This window comes from Cryphonectria parasitica (genome assembly GCF_011745365.1).
Source record: "Cryphonectria parasitica EP155 unplaced genomic scaffold M406scaffold_3, whole genome shotgun sequence".
Taxonomy (NCBI): Eukaryota; Fungi; Ascomycota; class Sordariomycetes; order Diaporthales; family Cryphonectriaceae; genus Cryphonectria; species Cryphonectria parasitica.
The window spans coordinates 5,181,441-5,199,511 of NW_024468911.1; the positions used below are offsets into that span (position 1 = coordinate 5,181,441).

Sequence of the window (18,071 nt, forward strand, 5' to 3'; positions counted from 1 at the left end):
CGGGCGCAGAAGCCATGACCCTCCAAGGTGTAAGGCTAATCAATGAGTGGGGCGATCAGGCTTCGTCTCAGGGAATTGATAAGAAGATTTACGACATTCAATACAAGGCTTCATGGGTATCGTGCTTATTCATCGTAGTATTGTATCTTCAATCACGTATACAGGATTGTTTCCAACAGAAATTGCTTTGAAGAACATGTTTTCTGTGAGAACTAATTTCTGCTATCTAACACTATTCAAACCTCTGGTCTTGGTTCTCGGATGTTCTTCTGCCCAAGGATCCGGAATTTGATGGTATAGCGCAAGACTTTCGAGAATTGGAACTTGACGAAGCGACGAGTCGGTACTTGAAAAACGGCATCGAGCTCTTCCAAAGAAAGTTCCTTGGTCTCAGGTACAAAGAAGAAGATCAGTACGAGTGCCATAACATTCGTACCAGCGTAGAATGCAAACGAACCCTGTGCGCCGAAAGCAAGTAGCATGCGGGGAAAGGTTAATGTCAAGACAGCAGCCCAAAAGAAGTTGGTCGCAACGGCCCAGGACATGCCAATCTCGCGGTGCGATAGAGGGAAGCACTCGGCCGAATAGGTGAATGGAACGGGTCCTTCTCCTGGAGAGTATACCGCAGCAAAGAGGAAAATGAAGAAAGCTACCATACCGAGGTGCGCCCGGCTGTCCTCGGGGATCCAAAAGCAGAATCCAGCAGCTAGCAGCGTCCACGCCATATGTGGGAAGGTAAAAAGCAACAATGCACGGCGACCAAATTTATCAATCGTCCAGATAGCGGGCCAGGCAAACGCAAAGTTAACAAGACCATAGCCCCATGATGCAAGAAGCGACTGGGTGACTGTGGCATTGGCTTCGGTGAAGACGGTGGCTGAGTAGAATGCAATGATATTGACTCAAAGCCTGAGTGTCAGCTCATATGCTGAAGATGATGGGATTTGCGGAAGCCTGCATGTACTCACTTCCACACATTTGCTGGGCGATCATAACAACGAAAGAGGCGACCGTGGCTCGTCGCAGTCGAGGAATGCTGAGCAGATCTCCGAAGCGGCGGACGAATCCTACCAAGCCTACACCACGACCATGCACAATAACGTTTTCCTCGTACTCAATCATGACGTGCATGAAGTATAGATCACGAGCCGCCTGTATAGACGAGTTGCGGAGCCGGAGGAGGCTCTGAAATGCGTCTGCGTAACGTCTCTTCTTGATCAGCCAACGTGGAGACTAAATAAGATTCAAAAGGTCAGCAAAACCCCTACAAATACCGTATCTTAGCGACGACACGCCTAGTGATACTGGAGATATCTGAGTTGCAGCATTGGTTTCTGAACGCTACTGACCTCGGGGCAGAAAAAGATTCCCAAGAGCAAGGGCACCGCGGGTATGAAGGCCGAGCCAAGCTGTAGTCTCCAAGCAATATCGCCGACATCCTTGACGGCAAGATTAGCAGTGTTGCCCAAGAAAATGCCAAACGCGATCCACATCTGCCAACTCATGACCAGTGCGCCGCGGATGTTCGCTGGGGCATTCTCTGCAGAGTACACGGGCACAGTCACATCCTTCACCCCCATGCCCACCCCCAGGAGAAAGCGGCAAGCAAGGAGCTGGCCCCAGTTCTGTGTCAAAGCAGATCCAATTGGTGCAAGCAGACTAAAAATTGCGCCTAGGAATATGGTACCGCGACGACCAAGGTAATGATTGAGAGGGTCTGAGGCCCAGCATGCACTGACCAGATGATGTATTAGTATTCATTGCAACTGGAATCTCCAACCTCTTCCAGAGGTAAGTACAGAAATGATGTAGGATTTTTTTTCATTGACTTACAGAAGGCTGATGGTGATGAAGGGAAAGGCGTTGATAACACCGATCAGCCAGGAATTGGTCTCGCAGGTGCCAGAGCTCGTGCACTCATCTCCAGTGTCGGCAATGCCAAAAGCTTCTGGGAAAGACAGGTTGGCCCCATTGGAACCGGTAACATCCCATCCTTGGACGGCCGCAGCGATGGAGTTGAGAATGATGGTGAGGTACATCGTCTTAGGGTGTTGCCATTTATGGGTAACCTCCTCAGAGACCTTTGTCTGCTCCTCTTCTGTGAGCTGGCTCGCATACTGTGCATCTTGAGCGAGAAGTGCGCCTTGGCGTAGAAGCTCGCGGTGCTCCTCGAGTCCATATGTCACTGCAAAGCTGTCCACATCACTTAGCAGTTTGGCCCGTGTGACGCCGAGTAATGGGTTGATAGGATCATGGATGGACGCGACATGTTCCACGGGCATAGTGCCACTGTCGTGGACATGGTCTGCAGTGGGCTTCTCCATATTTGCACTCATATTCAAGGTGGTGTGAGAGGGCAGCAGGATTTGAACTCTTCTGTTGTCGGTGTCTCAGTATAAATTCGAAATGTATTCTAAGCAAAACCAAGCTCTGGGCCATATCCGAGTTCGGGTCTGTGCCGCACGGATGTCGCTATCATTTATCGAATGTCGCATGACTGAGCGATCCAAGTTGGTTGAACAATGACCAAGAATTGGAGACGTAAACGAGAAACGGGGTACTACCTGATTAAGGATAGAACGTGGCCTAGTAATTGATCCGAAATGACATCGTTCTGCGTCGTGGCCATGGTCACGAGTGGGTAGGAAGTACGCAAACAAGGTATATCTGGTTCTACGTTCCTCTTTCAAGGCAAAGATTGATGCCATCCGACGGAAGTGGACAGGGTTCATCTTCAACCCCGCCTTTTACCCTGCGCCAGTCGAACAGTAGACAGTTGGAGTACTCAGACCCAGAGCGGCTACGCGGCATACTGTGTCACACTTTGGATGGCGGAGATTCCCTTGAAAATTCCGAGTCCGTCATATGATTGTTTTATATCAGAGGGCTATTCGTGTTTGCTTGTGATTAGCAATTTGCATCTACGATGGAATGAGTCTTTCTAAATCTATAGCCAGAGTTAAAGTGGAAGGTTAACCTACTATAGACATTGTGGATACAGGGCTTCGTGTATGCACGCTGTGGGTGCGGCTAGCCCATCCTCGGACGCATATATTGCCGGTCTTGTGCTGAGAAAATTGATCTTCAAATGACACATTCTCGCTCAACGACAGTGTTCATTGCTTATTGTTCCCTCGCAATACCCTACCGCTCAGCTTTAGACCACGTTATAATGGCCCCCCTCCTTCAAGTGCTTTCCATAACCATAGCTGCCTTTTCGGCGTGCTTTTATATCTCGCTCCCGTCACTACTGTCACTGGTAGCAGGGCGCGTGGCTATTGACAAGACAAGATTGATCCGATGGGAGAATGCGACGGACCTCAACAATGCCGAGTGCAGAGTGGACAGACTTGCCAATGCTTGTGAGGACGTCAAAGTCCATTTCCAATCTTCCACGGCCTTTCTGGCTTGCGGTGACCCTGTCCAGAGGACGAAATGGTATCCTCCGGCCTGCATACGCACCGTGGAAAAGCGTGCGTCGTTCCGAGAGCACATCTTCAAATACGATATCATTCGAGGGCAGACCACTGAGCTCCAGCTTGATGGACTGGTTAAGGACGATGATTTTGTCACTCACGGTATTGATATCTGGCCGATCTCGGATGACAAGGTTTGAACTTCTACCAAGGCGTCCATAACAATAGATAGAACCCTCACAACTAATCATGCACAGATTCATATCTTTGCCGTCAATCATGCGCGGTCTGGGGACTCCATAATCATCTTTGAGCACCTTCTAGGCTCCAACCGTGCTCACGTCGTCATGAATGTACGACACGATAATATTTTGACTGCGAACGGAGTGGCAGCAACTGGACCTTTGTAAGATCTACACAACCTCAAATAATCTATTTGTGGTGATTGGAAAGGGAACAAGACTCACCATGGCATAATTATAGCACATTCTACTTCACCAACGACCACTACTTCGAGAAAGGTCTTCTCCGAGACCTCGAGGACCGGTGGGGCCCCTGGGCAGGAGCCTCTCATGTTCAGTTTTGCGATGCAAGCAGCAAAGTATGTGCGATCCAAAACACGCCTGACCGAGCAAGGCTAAGAGACCTCACAGACAATTCGTTGTTTCCAGGTGTCCAATTCTGTTCCTGGAGCCAATGGTTTGGCGGTCGACGGTGATCAACTCTATCTAGGGGACTCGAAAAACGGTACCATAGCGGTATATGACATAGTCTCGGAGCACAAGCTCAAGCGTACCCATGTCGTCGTGAGTTCGGCATGTCCTGAACAAGTTACTGGATGCAAAAGAACTGACCCAGCAAAGGACCTAGGCGCTGCTGCTGACAACATACGAATCCTACCCGGTAGCGGTGATCTTATCGTATCAGGTCAGTGTGGATGCAAGAGTGGACTTCCCCAGTTTATCCTCCCGAGAACTTTCCATTGGAGGTAACCCGAGTCCCGCTAATGCTCTCTCTAATTACCCCGCAAAGTGTTTCCCACGCTAGAAAACCTGCCCCTGTATCTCTCAAACGTGGAGAAACTCGGCAAAGATTTCAAAGTCCCAGCCGGCATTCTTCGGTTGCGCCGCGATCGGGACTTTCTACCAGAGATGATTTACTATGACGACGGGCGCGTCCTCAGTTTTATGACCGCTGCTGAGATAGACCCAGCGAATCGAATCATAATAGGCGCAGCTGTCTTGCAGTATGGTGGATTTGCCGTTTGCAAGTTGCCTGACAATTACGATTTATCCTAGACAACCGTCGCAGCTGAAACAAAGAGCAGTGAAGAAGGGAACTTAGGGGTAGCTCTCCACGCTACTACGCCTTATACAGGCTATTAGTAGACATCTAGCGGCACTTGCGGTCTCTGATAGAAACTCTGAATTAGAATGTCGCATTAAGAGATTTTTTTTGTTTCCCCGTTGTTTTCAGAGGACGTTATCGGTGTCATTGGCCAGTTGCACAGTGTGACTCTGTCTTCGCCTAGCTCCGGAGCGGATCGCTCCGATGTTTTTAGAAAATAAGCGGTGGGCTTTCTTGCGAGAGTATCGAATTCATCGTATCCTCAGTAAGATAATATGTTGACTAATAACTTCTAATTAAATGCCCTTTTAGTCTTGTGGATGATGTATATAGTGGTCAGATGTAAGGGTCAAGATTCCAATATTCACCTCTCCTTTTACAACGTCTTCTTTTGGTGCGACGTCTTCTGTCAGTCATTTTCACGACCCTCCGATGGCAATGATCCGAGGTCAATGGAATCCTGTTATACTATTGACTGTATATACAGCGATTCTAGTACGGCTATGCCGTATCAATGCAGCAGCGGGACAAGCGTAAAAATGTATTCCCATGGCCTTTACAACCCCTGACCATGCAAAAACGTAGTTTCTCGTATATGATCACTCTTTGACGCATTCTCAGTCGCTGGGTATCTAGGCCTAACTCCCAGTTCCGTAGATTTTTTTCGTAAGGTACAATGAGCACCAGATGAAGTGAATTATTTTTCTTCCTTTCAAACTATGGACATACTGAATGCTTAGATTTAGCAGGACAACAATCTGGATTGTGAGTAAATAATCATCACCCATAAGTTTGTTGCGGTGCAGCATTTTTGTCTACCCATCGCATAGTTGGCCAAACGTCGGTATTTGGGTTTGAGCACTCTGTTCAAAGAAGCTCGTTCTATGAGGAATCTAAGGGGCCAGCATGTATGATAACAAACTATAGCAGAATCAGTGAAGGTGACTGTTAAGATGAGGTCGTGAGTCAGTCCGCTGGTATAATATTTCACCTCTTTGTCACTCTCAGCCTTATCCAGTCGAACTCTTCTGACCTCTTATACTTCACGACGTTGGTCTAATTGAGGATTCACGTCTCTATCTTCTTGTTAGATTTTTGTGAGCTATTCTCTCGCAGCCGACCGCATATATCGTTTCTATGACGTTAGATTTTCAAATGAACCGTACTATTGGAAAGGAATCATAGTTGCTTGCAAGCCCAGCGGGTTGCAAATATTGATATGCGGAAAAGTGGACGACCTTCAAGAGCACCCCACTTACTTCATCAACCGAGCCTAAAGCTGTGACCGTATATTGCTTCATCCTCCTCCCAATACGGACACAAGTCTTGCTGTCCTTCCCAAAGCTTTAGGAACATCGACCGTGGGTAATTCACAGTATATCGCGCCACTCGTGGGTGCTGTCGGCGGAAGTCGGAGACTTGATAACCGCAGGTAGCCAGCACACTATCCCAAAGGTCACCCCGATAACTGCCAGCATCATTATTCTCAGATATACCAAAGCTTTTCTTCGAGTATGCTGTCTCGGATATTGAACCACCACAGTGGTCCACCTGTTGGACATCAGCTCCTGATTTGATGAGAAGAACCAAAATTGCAAATTCTTCCTCCAAGCAACATGGGCCTCGTCCGCCCCTAATGGCTACGTGAAGGCATGAACGGCCATCAATGTCCACTGCATGTATGTCGGCGCCCCGTCGTAGTAAGAAACTGATAGTTCTCCTATGGTCGCCATATCCCATATCACGACAACACTGCAGCAACGCTGTATTGCTTTCTCCACGCACATCACGGGCCATTAAGTCAATACAGCAGTTGTCTAACATGACTCTTATCGAATTCTGGAAACTGGTCAGCGAGGTATTCTTAGAATAATAGGCAGACTTGGAAATTGATACTTTGCCTTGCACTATTACTTTTTCGAAAGGGGTTTTTCGACCGCCCGCCCCATCCACGATTGCTGAAGGATCTGCACCAGCTTCGAGCAGGATTCGTCGGCACTGGTTCATACGCTTTAAGTCGATAGGCGCTGTTCCAAAATCGTTTGGCTCCGCAGCGACCAGGGGACTTGTTACTTTAGAAACAGCTCAAATTTGTCGAGAACAGGTCATAAGATGCTTACACGAGGAATTCTTCATCGTATAACCACGGAGCAACGTGGTCTACATCGAGGCCACTTTCAACCAAGAACTGGCAGACTTCTGGTTGGCTAGTCGCGTACTTGAAAAATTTAATGTTAGACTCTTTAAAAGTTTCTTCATGTGACTCACAGATAGCAAAGATCTCCCCGCTTCGTCATGATCTCGGATAGATGCAGTTCCCTGTTGCAGAGATTTCCGAAGGCTATCCAGATCACCGTCTTTGACCATTGCGAATACTGGCGAATCCCCTGGCCGTACCCGGTTGACAGAGATACAAGGGATACTCGATAACAACCCTTGCATTAGTTCAGTCTGACAAATAGACACAGTCAGCATTTTGTTTTGTGTGGACTGTTCCGATGGCAAGAAGGCTAATATCGCTGAGAAGTCCTCCGCATCGCTTTCTGTCGATTTATCGGAAGTTCCACTGTAGCTGTTCGTATTGCTGCTTCGCAATTGACGTCTTCTCCTTGTTGAGGAGATGAGTACGCGGCCAGTGCCGATATCGAATTCTCGCCACTGCTGCTTCTGATGAAGAACAACACCAGCGGAATGTGATCTCTTCATGCCTATCATCTTATTAGAAGCTATGTCAAATCGGGCTCTGCATTAAATTACTGACCTCTATTGATACATAGTTTAGCTGAGGATGTGACATGACCGGAGAGGAGCCTCAGATCTTTGGAAAGCTCGCGCCTATCCAGGTCTTTTGTTTCGACAGCCCCACGAACGGGCTCCAGCTGGACGAAGTTGGCATAGCTCAAAAGTCTCTCTAGATTCTCGATGATCTTATCGGCGTCTTCGGACCTGATTGTACACTCGTCATCGCCAATAAGTAGGCATAGTTCGTTGATTGCATTCGTCAACTGATCGTAATTGCTGACTTCTATGCTCTCTTCTACGATGGAGTCATCATCATTTATTTCGACCACCGCAGGTTGGCCCATTGCTCGTGCTGGTACATCTGCTTGTAGCCGGCGCAGGATCTGGAGTATAGTGTCCATTTGAGATTGCAAGGCCGGAGGTTTGTTGCTGTAGCTGTCACCCTTCGGACAGTCTTTCTGCAAGTCGGATTTCTCTTGTTGCTCGCCTATGTCAGATCTAAGCGAGAGAACCTGGTCCCGGCATTCAACTACAATGTTCCTATTACCTAAATCAGGTCTTGCTGCAACAAACCATTGTTGAGGCACACCTACCTCTGCTGGATCATCAAGCGAAGACTGAGAGCAGACGCATGATTTGTGAGGATCCTGTTTATATGGACGAGGTCTTTGTCGGCCAGCGCAGCTCTAACACGCTTCCAGATCTTTCCACCTCTGGTCTCGGAGGCTGCAATATGAAAGCCTTCTAATTTGACGGCAATTGCCTCAACATCATCAGCACACTGCTTGACCTGCAGTTTATCTTGGGGGTTCGTAACGGACTCCTGACGCTGGAGCTGCTGGAGGATGGACTGGAGGTTTCTGACGCTGTTGGTGGTCAGCTGCACATTGGATGACCCATTTTTAATAGACGACAAGATCTCGTAGATTTTCTGGAGGGAGTTGAGAACGCCAACAAAGGCGAGCACGCTGGCTCCAGCACTCAAGGGATCCATGGGTGTGAATTGTCTCTGGTTGGGAAGCGTCTCTGGTGCAAGGCAGAGTGGTTGATGCTCCTTCCAGGGTCCGAGAGGACGAAAGGAACCTGACAGCTGCGACATTGGAAATATTAGGCTATTTATGCACGTGAACTCCTCGGAATCTTGATGCTGAGAGTGCAGTAATCCGAAGCAGTGCAGCATTGGGAGGAAAACCAATCCAATTGAAGATTACTGGACCACTCGCTTTCCATGTTGTCATCAAAGGCTCGTTGTCGGGACAGTGGCGTTCTCCAGCTTGCTCAGAAAGGAAAAGCCCAATGTTGTGATTAGGGGGTAGGACTAAAGTATAGTAGGATTCAGCGAGAAAGCTTGACCAAGAATAAGTCAGATAAATAAGCTTACCTCAATAAAAATCGCAGAAGACAAAGACAGAAGAAGCCAAAACACTTTGGCTGTTACAATGTACGCTTTAGGCCATACGAGATTCAATCGTGTGATACATCCTCGCCTCGGATCAAGCTTATTACCCGTCGTCGTCAGCAGCCATGAGACTCAATTTCCTGCTTGCCATTTCTATGGCGGGCTCTCACGCCTCCCATCATCGATGTGGTAGTTGACCCATAATGCGTCTACAAACCCAAAAGGAAGGAAGGATGGGACCTTGTACTGGGTACCTCCATATTTACAGGGCTTGGATATACCCTCCGTCAACTTCAAATACTACTTTCCAGCTGAAAAAAACGTGATAACTCACATGTGATCAATTGTACAGTCCAATCCTGGTGGTTGCCACGACATATATGTAGAGTATATATTGGCTGAATTTTACGCTTTAAAAAGTACCATGCAGCCGCCTCTAATTGTTATAAAACTGGTGCTCCATGATCATTCCCACCATATATTCACCCTATCACCGCCCCTCCCCACCCCCCCTTTCATGGAAGGAGGGGGCTGTTGTCCGACCTTCGGTTTGCGGAGTTCTCAACTGCTTTCAGAGGTGTCTTCAATCCCAAAGTACGGATCCAAGCACACTACTAAGTAATCACAGCCCTGCTCCAAGGACGTCTTCTGTCTCTGACGCCTCATGTGGCCTTCTCACATGTCCCAGGCTTATCATGTCGACATCAGATCTCCTTCAGCTTGGAATAGCTGTCTTGTGGTGGCTATTGGCTGCTCTGGCTTGCTATTGCACTACCTTGATGCTCCACCGCCTGTTCCTGGCCCACTTACTGATTTCCCTGGTCCAAAACTCGCAGGACTCACCTACTGGTATGAGTGTTACCATGGTATGACTTTTCAATCCTCTGCCGCATTCTTGTTCTCGTCCACCTGGAGCCGTATTCTCCCACGCTCTGACCCGAGAACAGATATCATTCGCCCGGGGCAATATGTATTTAAGATCAAGGAACTGCATGCCAGATATGGTAAGGAAATACCAACGCAGTATAAAAATGGTGTGCTTATTTAGAAATTAGGTCCCATCATCCGAATGGGGCCAGACGATATATCGATCTCGGATCCCGACTTTGTCGATACAATCTACGCTCCGGGCCCAGGCCATAAGCGTGATAAGAATGTCCGACAGATCAAGGCTCTGGGTATAAACAGTTCTGTTGGAGGCTCCATTGCTCATGACCTCCACCGGAAGCGACGAGAAGCCCTCAACTCTTTCTTCTCCCATCAACGCATCGGTAGGCTCAACCCGGAGTTGGCAGACAAGATTAGCCAGATTGAGACCGTCTTTTCTCGAGCCAAAGAGAGCAGTGAGGTACTGAACCTCTCTGATATCTACTACGCGTTTTGCAACGAGTAAGGCAGTCCCTGCGAAAAATAGGATGTGATTGTGGCTGCTGACAGTAGGAGCACTATGTAGCATCGTTCACGAATACTGTTTCGGTAACAGTCCTAACCTTCTCCACGACTTGCAACTTGCCAGTAGCCGCCGCCAAAATGTTGCCAACGTCCTTGGCCGCAGCAAATTCAATCTGCATTTTGGTTGGGTTCGCGATATCATGCAGAGCCTCCCGCCTAGTATAGGCACATCAATAACACCACCAGGGATTCGCGATATGATCGCCTTTCGCAGGTCGATCAGCATACAGATTGCTTCCATCCTAGCTAGCAAGCCATCTCTAAACGAGGCTCCATCGATCTTTACCTACCTTCGCGATAGCCCACATCTACCCGTCTCTGAGAAGTCACCTCATCGTCTTCAGGATGAGGCTACGCTGCTCATCATGGCGGGAACATATTCGCCAATTCTGTCACTGCTCGTGGCACACTATCACCTCATCGCACGTCCAGAAATAATGGCGAAGCTCCGATCCGAGCTAGCTATCCACCCTGCTGCTGTCAATGCCACACAACTAGAGCAACTGCCTTATCTGTCCGCCATCGTCCAAGAGTCCCACCGGCTCACCTTTGGATTGACCGGACGGAACCCGCGGGTCTACCCTGATGAGACCATTGTTTACACTGATAAAGGTACGACAGATGCAGGTGGCAGTGGGCCGCGTACCTATACGATTCCACCAGGCATCTCCCTCAGCACGTCCACCTTGCTCTTGCATACAGACGAGTCTATATTCCCGGATCCGTGGAAATTCGACCCTGAGCGCTGGATGATGACAGATGATACGGAGACACTGGGCCGCCGACGTCGATTCATGATGAGTTTCATGCGTGGGACTCGTGGATGCATCGGTATGCACCTCGCGAATGCCGAGATAACCGTCGCCGTGGCTGCTATGGCTCGCTGGGATATGAGCTTGTATGACACGACGGCGCAAGACGTAGCTTTCTGCCATGATTATCATGTCATGTGTCCGAGGCTTGGGTCCAAAGGCGTACAGGTGAAAGTGACAGGCCGCGCGGGAAGGGATTGATTAATATAGCTTTCAATGTAGGAATAGGTCACCTCATATGAGATCCTATCGACGACTGTGGCGTGGTCTATTGGGAGTCCGATAGCGTGAAAAGAGAAGGTGCTAAGAAGCTATGGTCTTGGTTGAGGGGCTCTTCTATATAATGTGTGCTTTTAGGTGTTATTCACCTTGAATAAAATCTTATTGCTACTGACAGACACAACGAGGATCAAAAGATTGATCTGCGCTCACACTAATAAATAAGTAAAGGTGAATAAAAAGTATTTGATAATGCGCGTGAGTTGGGCTGCCAGAAAGCAGTGAGCGAATTACACCAGTGATATATGGAAACACCAGACCGATGGAGTCGGCCGAATGCCAAATATTGATCACCTTCACCTAGTAACTTGACACTTGATATCCCGGAACCTCAGCACATCTATTGTGATCGCCGTCTATGGCTGCTATTACAAACCAAATAGTACGAGACTTCGAACAATGAGAAGAAGCTTGATGCATTCAAACCTTATCAGCTTGGCAATCTAGTTTCTTCAAGATAGATCTTGAGGCTGGTGACGGCCTTCGGAATCAATGCCACCAGCTTCATCGTGCGCTGCGGGGAAGGCTGTGTCGTCACCTTGTAACTCTTCGTGGGGGGGGGGGGGGCATAGAGATAGGAGAGATATCATCTCTCAAGACAAATATTGGACCGTAGACACCGCCTGTAGCCTTTTGCAGCAGAGATAGGCATTGATTAGTTTTTTCTTTAGCAATCTGTCAACACGAAAGCTTGCTAATAGTATCTGCTGAAGTCAACCTATAATTATATATATATGTGGCACTGATTCATGTTGGCCAAGTAAAGCCAGACCAACTTCCCACAAGCACCAGCTTCGCAACAGAGTCCAGTGTTGGAGACGATCACGGGAATATATTGCGAAAGTCAGCCTTTTCCAGAGCCCTCTTCACGGTCCATGAACCAATGGTAAGTGCATGCTTGCATAATATCACCTTACTGTTTTTCTCTGCGCATAGATACTTTCAAGCTATGACAAGAGAGGCCAATAAAACTGCTTTAGACGCCCGGATCTTCTGATTATCCTGTCTACTTGTTAGTTAAAAGGGACCTCTTATGTAGTAGTGGCCATAGGGCCTCAGTGAATGTGAGGCCTGGCTGACTCACTGGCTTTTGGCAGGGAGTCAGCAGGACTAGAGCCAATTGCTTTTGATATATAGAAAGGCAATTAGGCTTGGAGTAGTTAATTGAAGAATCATATTCCCTCATACCATTTGTGGTACACCACAGATGCCTTCTACATCTTAGCGCTTATTCTTTTTTCGACAGCATCGATGACAGACTCCGAAGCCTACGATAATAACTATGGCCGATTCCAAAGAATATCCGTGCTCTCCTAACGTAGCTCTTTGCGACAGCTCTCAGAGCAGCGAGACGTGGAGTCAGGTGCTTGACGTGTTACAGCCCTTCAGTACCGAGTCGAGACTCCTCAAGATACCACCCTGCGCTTTTGCGAATCTACAACTTCTGATAGCCGCATCCCAGATCGCCGACGCCCTCAAGACCCTCCAGATACTATCAGAAACCAGCAACCCATCAGGATGGCCGGTTTGGCCGCCGAAACCAACGCCGCACCGCTGCTGTTGACTAGGTCGCTCCATAGATAGCTGCAAACAAGCGCCATCGATCAGGCTCAAACGATGACGAATCTACCTAGGCCACATTTTACAATATTCTACTTCCGTGACTCAGGTGAAGGAGACAAAGCAAAACATCTTTGCAGCCAACGGGATCATCAAGACGCTATCCCAGACTGGTCTGCGAGGTCATATTCATCTGGGGAAGAGTGGGTACTTTGACCCCAACCCTCCTCTCAGAAAACTATATAATTACTTACTGAGCCTGATATGGCTATATTGAAGATCTTCCTCTTGTTTAGTTAGATTCAATCTCAACACTGTTTGTGCCATTTCTACGGTCCTCAGCCTATACCTCGTCTTATCATCACACTTTTCACACCATAGGCCTCATTTCGCAGGCGTTCCCGGTTATCCTTGCCGAAACAAATACCACGATGTCAATAGTGTGACCAAGATGGCCACACAAAAGGCCTTCGCGATCGACCAGCCTGGATTCGTGTGGCTCCCGACGGAACCAGAGTAGAGTAATCATGAGTCAATAATGGGCACCTTAATATGAGATCTGCGCATTATCTGCGCCAGGCATCTCCAAACCCCCTCAAGTTGCAGCACCACTATTCCGAAACGAGTAGGTGACGCGTATGAATAAAAAGGATGTCTCAAGTGGGAGGATGTCGTAGCCACAGTAGCACAAAGACCCAGTGAAGGTACTCACGACTGGTACTTTCGGCCAAGTTGGTGTGTAGTTATGCCGATCACGCTCCTTTTGTGACCAACACAGCTGACAGCTCGCTAGTTTTCTTGTTCAGTAACTACTGCGTTTGCCATTTTGGTGGGACTAATGTCGTAAATTTCTGGCCAGATGGGGGGAAAAATTGCAGATCCAGGTAAGAAAGGAAGTCCCGTACCCCATGGCCAAATGATTAACCAAGTCCATCTTTTCGCCCCCACGTATCGCTAGCAAGGAGTAGTTGTTCGTTTTGCTTCTTTACATACGCCATATGCAGCAACACTGCAAATAGAGCGTTTGCCCTCAGAATTATGCCTACTACCATGTCTGGTATACTCTGAAGGTATACATCTGCACAGGACTAAATCAGAATGTTTCCATCCTGCAAGTTTGCATTTGGCGCTACTTCTGTTAGCATAATCCTATTGAGTACTTCAAGAATCTTAGCATACCAGCAGTGCTGGCAGCCTGACTGGTACAGTAAGACCGGATCTCAGTAAAGCTTCCATGCGATGGAACAGTAACCTGCGATTGCAACGCCTCCTGAACTCCTGCATTAAAATACAATGCTACTTCATGTGCTATTATAAAGCACTCGCAGTACTGGACTATGACGGATAAGTAAATATTGTCTGAAGAAGCATATACGATCTGCGGAAGGCCAGGCATACTAACAGAGGGATCAGAAGGATGGTAAATGCAATCCCTAAGCTGCGTTCCCTCCATCCCGCCGTGTACAAAAGAATGGTCCAGCCCGTAATCTGTCGTCTGTGGAATTGATGACTGCATCACGTATCGGAGTCTTAAAATATTTGCGACCATTTTGTCAATCGCAATGTCCCCAAACAAGACCCTCATCTACAAGCGCTACACGCCGCACTTGCCAGTGCCCGGCGAGCACCTGACCGTGGAGCAACGGGCTTTTGATCCTACGAAGCCACCTCCCCCGGGAGGCATCACCATCAAGAACACATACTTGTCCCCTGATCCCTACCAGCGCGGGCAGATGAGAGGCCCTGGCGAGACGGGTACCTACTCCATCCCCTGGGTCGAGGGTCAGCCGGCCGTAGTTATGACAATTGCCACTGTGATCCAATCGGATGCCCCAGGATGTTTGTTTCCCATCGTTTTTATTACTTTCTCTACTAGTTCTTGATTCCTAGAGAAGTAAATACTAAGCATGTGGATATATAGTCAAGCCTGGAGACCATGTGCTCGCTATGGCGGATGCTGCAGAGTATGCTGTCGTTCACGCCGAAATGATGGGCTATACACGACTTATAGCCTTGCCAGAGGGTATTAATATTGGCCCGCCGACCCTTCTAGGTGCACTAGGTGTTGCAGGCCTGTCAGCATACGTGAGCTTTAATGAGTACGTTACGGAGCCGCGGGCTGGCAAGACCATTCTCATCTCTGCTGCAAGTGGCGCCGTCGGCCAGTTGGTAGGTCAAATGGCCAAAATGCACGGGATGAAGGTCATCGGCAGTACCGGGAGCCAGGCCAAAGTCGATTTCGTTACTAAGGAGCTGGGCTTCGATGGTGCTTGGAACTATAAAGCCGAGAAGACAGCTGATGCCCTAACGAGACTGGCCCCCGAAGGCCTTGACTTCTATTATGACAACGTCGGTGGCGAGCAGCTCGAGGTCGCCCTCACTCGAATGAAGGACTATGGCCACATAATTGTGAGCGGTATGATGTCGGTATACATGTATCCTGACGAGGAGAAGTACGGAATTCGGACTGGCATGAACATTTTCTTGAAACGTCTGACACTTCATGGTTTCATATGCTCGGATGCTCAGAACATGGAGAAGTACATGCCATCATTCCCTACGGTAAGTGGGGTTCTGACAAACTTTTCACATCTTGTTCAAGGCATGCTCCGTATCATGAGATATCGAAGATCTGGAAAGAGTCTCGACAGCTCCTTGTTTAGTCTATCGTAGCCTTGCTGACTTCTATGCCTCATAGGACATGGTAACCTGGATCCTCCAGGGTGCTATCAAGACTAAGGAAGAAGTTGTGGTAGGGATAGACAACATGCCTGACGCAATGGTGAGGATGTGGACAGGTGATAAGTTTGGCAAAATGGTCGTGCAGGTTGACAAGAAATGAGGACTAAATAAGTTTGCAATGCTCTCTATTAGATTCTCTACTATAAGTACCAATGACATTAAATAGTTGAACCGTTATAAATACACATTTTTCTCCTTTGTCAGTTCAGAGACGTCGCGATTTCTTTGACAGGTTGAGGTAGATCTGTTTATTTTCTTCGGATTCGAGCACTACAAGAATCACCATTCCTAATTCGAGCTGCAAACGATCAGGTATATAATTAAAGCCTAGACCTTATATCTTCTTGTGTATAAGTTTGGATAAGTCTGGGATGTTCAACGCGATCATTTGGGTTGACCGTGGAAAAGATCCATCAGATTTGGAGTTAAAAGTTCCAGCATTTTCCTCACAGTGTTTCTTGCTTGGCGGTGTTTGCATTTTCTTTCTTCCGAATTCCTGACTCGGGACTGATTTGTATCTATATACATTCATCTAAACCAATATGAATAGGGAACATCTATCGGTATCTTTCCGGCTCAGACGAGCTCTATATACTCCGACTCGTTACTCCTCGCAGTATTCTTCTTCGGCGTACTCTGACTTACATTATAACTGACCGCATTCATAATCCCCTTGGACATGCTTGCGACGAATGGACGGAAGGTCGGAAGACAGGATGCAACCAAATAGCAGCCTGGCTCAATCAGTGACCACGTCGCAATATCGGCGGACACCCAGGTACCGTCACTCAGCGTGGTGGTGCGAAACGTAACGGTGAGACGGATGATACTAGCTACTATACCACTATCGAGCATGAGTAGTTAGCATACTATAACAAAACTATGGTTTTCCGTTCTCAATGTCGTATAAGACGGGAGAACCTACATGCTTCCTAACAAAAGTATCACCGTCAGTGCTAGCTTTTGTTTTCTTGCCATTTGCAGTTTCCACACGACCGGCATCGGGAGTACGAGCATGATGAGATCAGTCAGGATGTTGGGAACGCTCATGCCCTGCCAATAGCGCGGGGCATCGATGCAGTTGGTAGAGTACAACTGTAGATTCCAGCGAGCCGAGAAGGGCCGGCATGAAGCAAGCGACGTGATGACGCCCGCGACGGCAGCACAGACGATGACGGCGCCCACGAGGTAGCTGATGATGCGATAGGATCGCTCAGTAAAGATGCGTAGATATGTAGCCAGGATAGAAAGTTTGGGGAAAGCCACGGCCAGGCAGTATAACTCCTCGATGGCGTAGCCGCACTTGGCCCAGTTGACAACGGCTTCGGGGTCGGTGGCGAGGAGGACATCCAAGTGTCGTCCAACGCCTGCGATCTTGATTTCGACTGTTGCAGCATATCCGTCGTTACTACCAGGCACACATTTGACCACGTCATGAATGGCCGGATGGAACCGCTATACTGGGACGAAAAGGACACTTACCAATACCTATTGCACAGATACCAAGACAGAACAGCAATGCCGGCGCCATCAGGTAGTCATCAAAACCCCACTTTGCGCCATATTTGAAGCGTGCCCAGCAGCGTAAAGTGACGACTCCAATCTCCAAGACGATGAAGAGACACGCCGCAATGAGAACTCGACTGCTGATATTCTCGTCTGCATAGCCGGGAGGAAAGGCTGCACGCGGTGACGCCATTGCACCGATTCTGATCTCGTGGAATACGTAAAAGAAGAATAGCGAGGAGGCTGAGGTACAAGGAATAGTAGGTCTGAAAGTTTATCAGTCGACTGGACATTTTTTTCTGCGAAGTGAAGGCGACAGGCCAACTTTCGTTAGTCAGTAACAGACACAGTGCATATACTCAAGTCCGGCATTTCATACCTCCTTATGTGTAACGCTTTCCTCCGGCATCCTGAAGGATGCAAATGCGTCGTTAAGCAGGAGCAGGAACGCCTCGATGCATCAGGATCAGTCTCTATATTAATTAATTGCCACACTCCTTCATTGTCTCTTGGCGAAAATCAGCTTAGTATAATAGACGGTAAATGCATAGACGGGGTAGGATTCCTACACTTGCATATGATCAGGAGATTATCGACCGATACCAGATTTTGGATCCGAGTTTGGCGGCCAAACAATCTGGGGCCAAACGAGTTTGGGGCAGAACCAGCAAACGCTTTCGTCATCATCTCAGTAAGGTATTACTGCGAAAGTTCCCGCAAACTTGAGGGATTTGATGCAGCCTGTAAGAGACCACAAATTTCTTAACCTGGGAGCGGCGTGTTGATCCATTATGTGGGTGTATGTTGCACCTGCAG

The 18,071-nt window shown here is 48.2% G+C and overlaps 6 protein-coding genes across 6 annotated transcripts; 3 read left to right on the forward strand and 3 right to left on the reverse strand.

Annotated features, from left to right (window-relative positions):
- Positions 1-236: 236 nt before the first annotated feature.
- Positions 237-2,282, reverse strand: M406DRAFT_252856 (uncharacterized protein; the record flags this gene model as incomplete). The annotated part of the gene is made up of 4 exons (XM_040916868.1): positions 237-901; positions 969-1,233; positions 1,350-1,734; positions 1,834-2,282. 4 exons carry the CDS (start codon positions 2,280-2,282, stop codon positions 237-239), a joined length of 1,764 nt encoding a protein of 587 aa, XP_040779112.1.
- Positions 2,283-3,172: 890 nt separating this feature from the next.
- On the forward strand, positions 3,173-4,581 carry M406DRAFT_70246 (uncharacterized protein; the record flags this gene model as incomplete). Its single annotated transcript, XM_040925332.1, has 6 exons — positions 3,173-3,610; positions 3,674-3,822; positions 3,900-4,017; positions 4,088-4,222; positions 4,280-4,343; positions 4,449-4,581. Coding segments are annotated over 6 exons (1,037 nt in total), but the record flags the coding sequence as incomplete, so codon positions are not given.
- Positions 4,582-6,026: 1,445 nt separating this feature from the next.
- M406DRAFT_70247 (uncharacterized protein) lies at positions 6,027-8,499 on the reverse strand (the record flags this gene model as incomplete). Its single annotated transcript, XM_040925333.1, has 6 exons — positions 6,027-6,602; positions 6,678-6,828; positions 6,884-6,981; positions 7,032-7,471; positions 7,525-8,045; positions 8,099-8,499. 6 exons carry the CDS (start codon positions 8,497-8,499, stop codon positions 6,027-6,029), a joined length of 2,187 nt encoding a protein of 728 aa, XP_040779114.1.
- A 1,084-nt stretch (positions 8,500-9,583) lies between these two features.
- On the forward strand, positions 9,584-11,369 carry M406DRAFT_251671 (cytochrome P450; the record flags this gene model as incomplete). Its single annotated transcript, XM_040916776.1, has 4 exons — positions 9,584-9,770; positions 9,852-9,908; positions 9,960-10,293; positions 10,358-11,369. 4 exons carry the CDS (start codon positions 9,584-9,586, stop codon positions 11,367-11,369), a joined length of 1,590 nt encoding a protein of 529 aa, XP_040779115.1.
- A 3,200-nt stretch (positions 11,370-14,569) lies between these two features.
- M406DRAFT_253202 (NAD(P)-binding protein) lies at positions 14,570-15,849 on the forward strand (the record flags this gene model as incomplete). The annotated part of the gene is made up of 3 exons (XM_040916885.1): positions 14,570-14,846; positions 14,929-15,569; positions 15,706-15,849. The coding sequence occupies 3 exons, from the start codon at positions 14,570-14,572 to the stop codon at positions 15,847-15,849; spliced, it is 1,062 nt and encodes a 353-aa protein (XP_040779116.1).
- A 608-nt stretch (positions 15,850-16,457) lies between these two features.
- Positions 16,458-17,448, reverse strand: M406DRAFT_231609 (uncharacterized protein; the record flags this gene model as incomplete). The annotated part of the gene is made up of 3 exons (XM_040915880.1): positions 16,458-16,593; positions 16,675-17,134; positions 17,232-17,448. Coding segments are annotated over 3 exons (813 nt in total), but the record flags the coding sequence as incomplete, so codon positions are not given.
- Between the last annotated feature and the right edge of the window lie 623 nt (positions 17,449-18,071).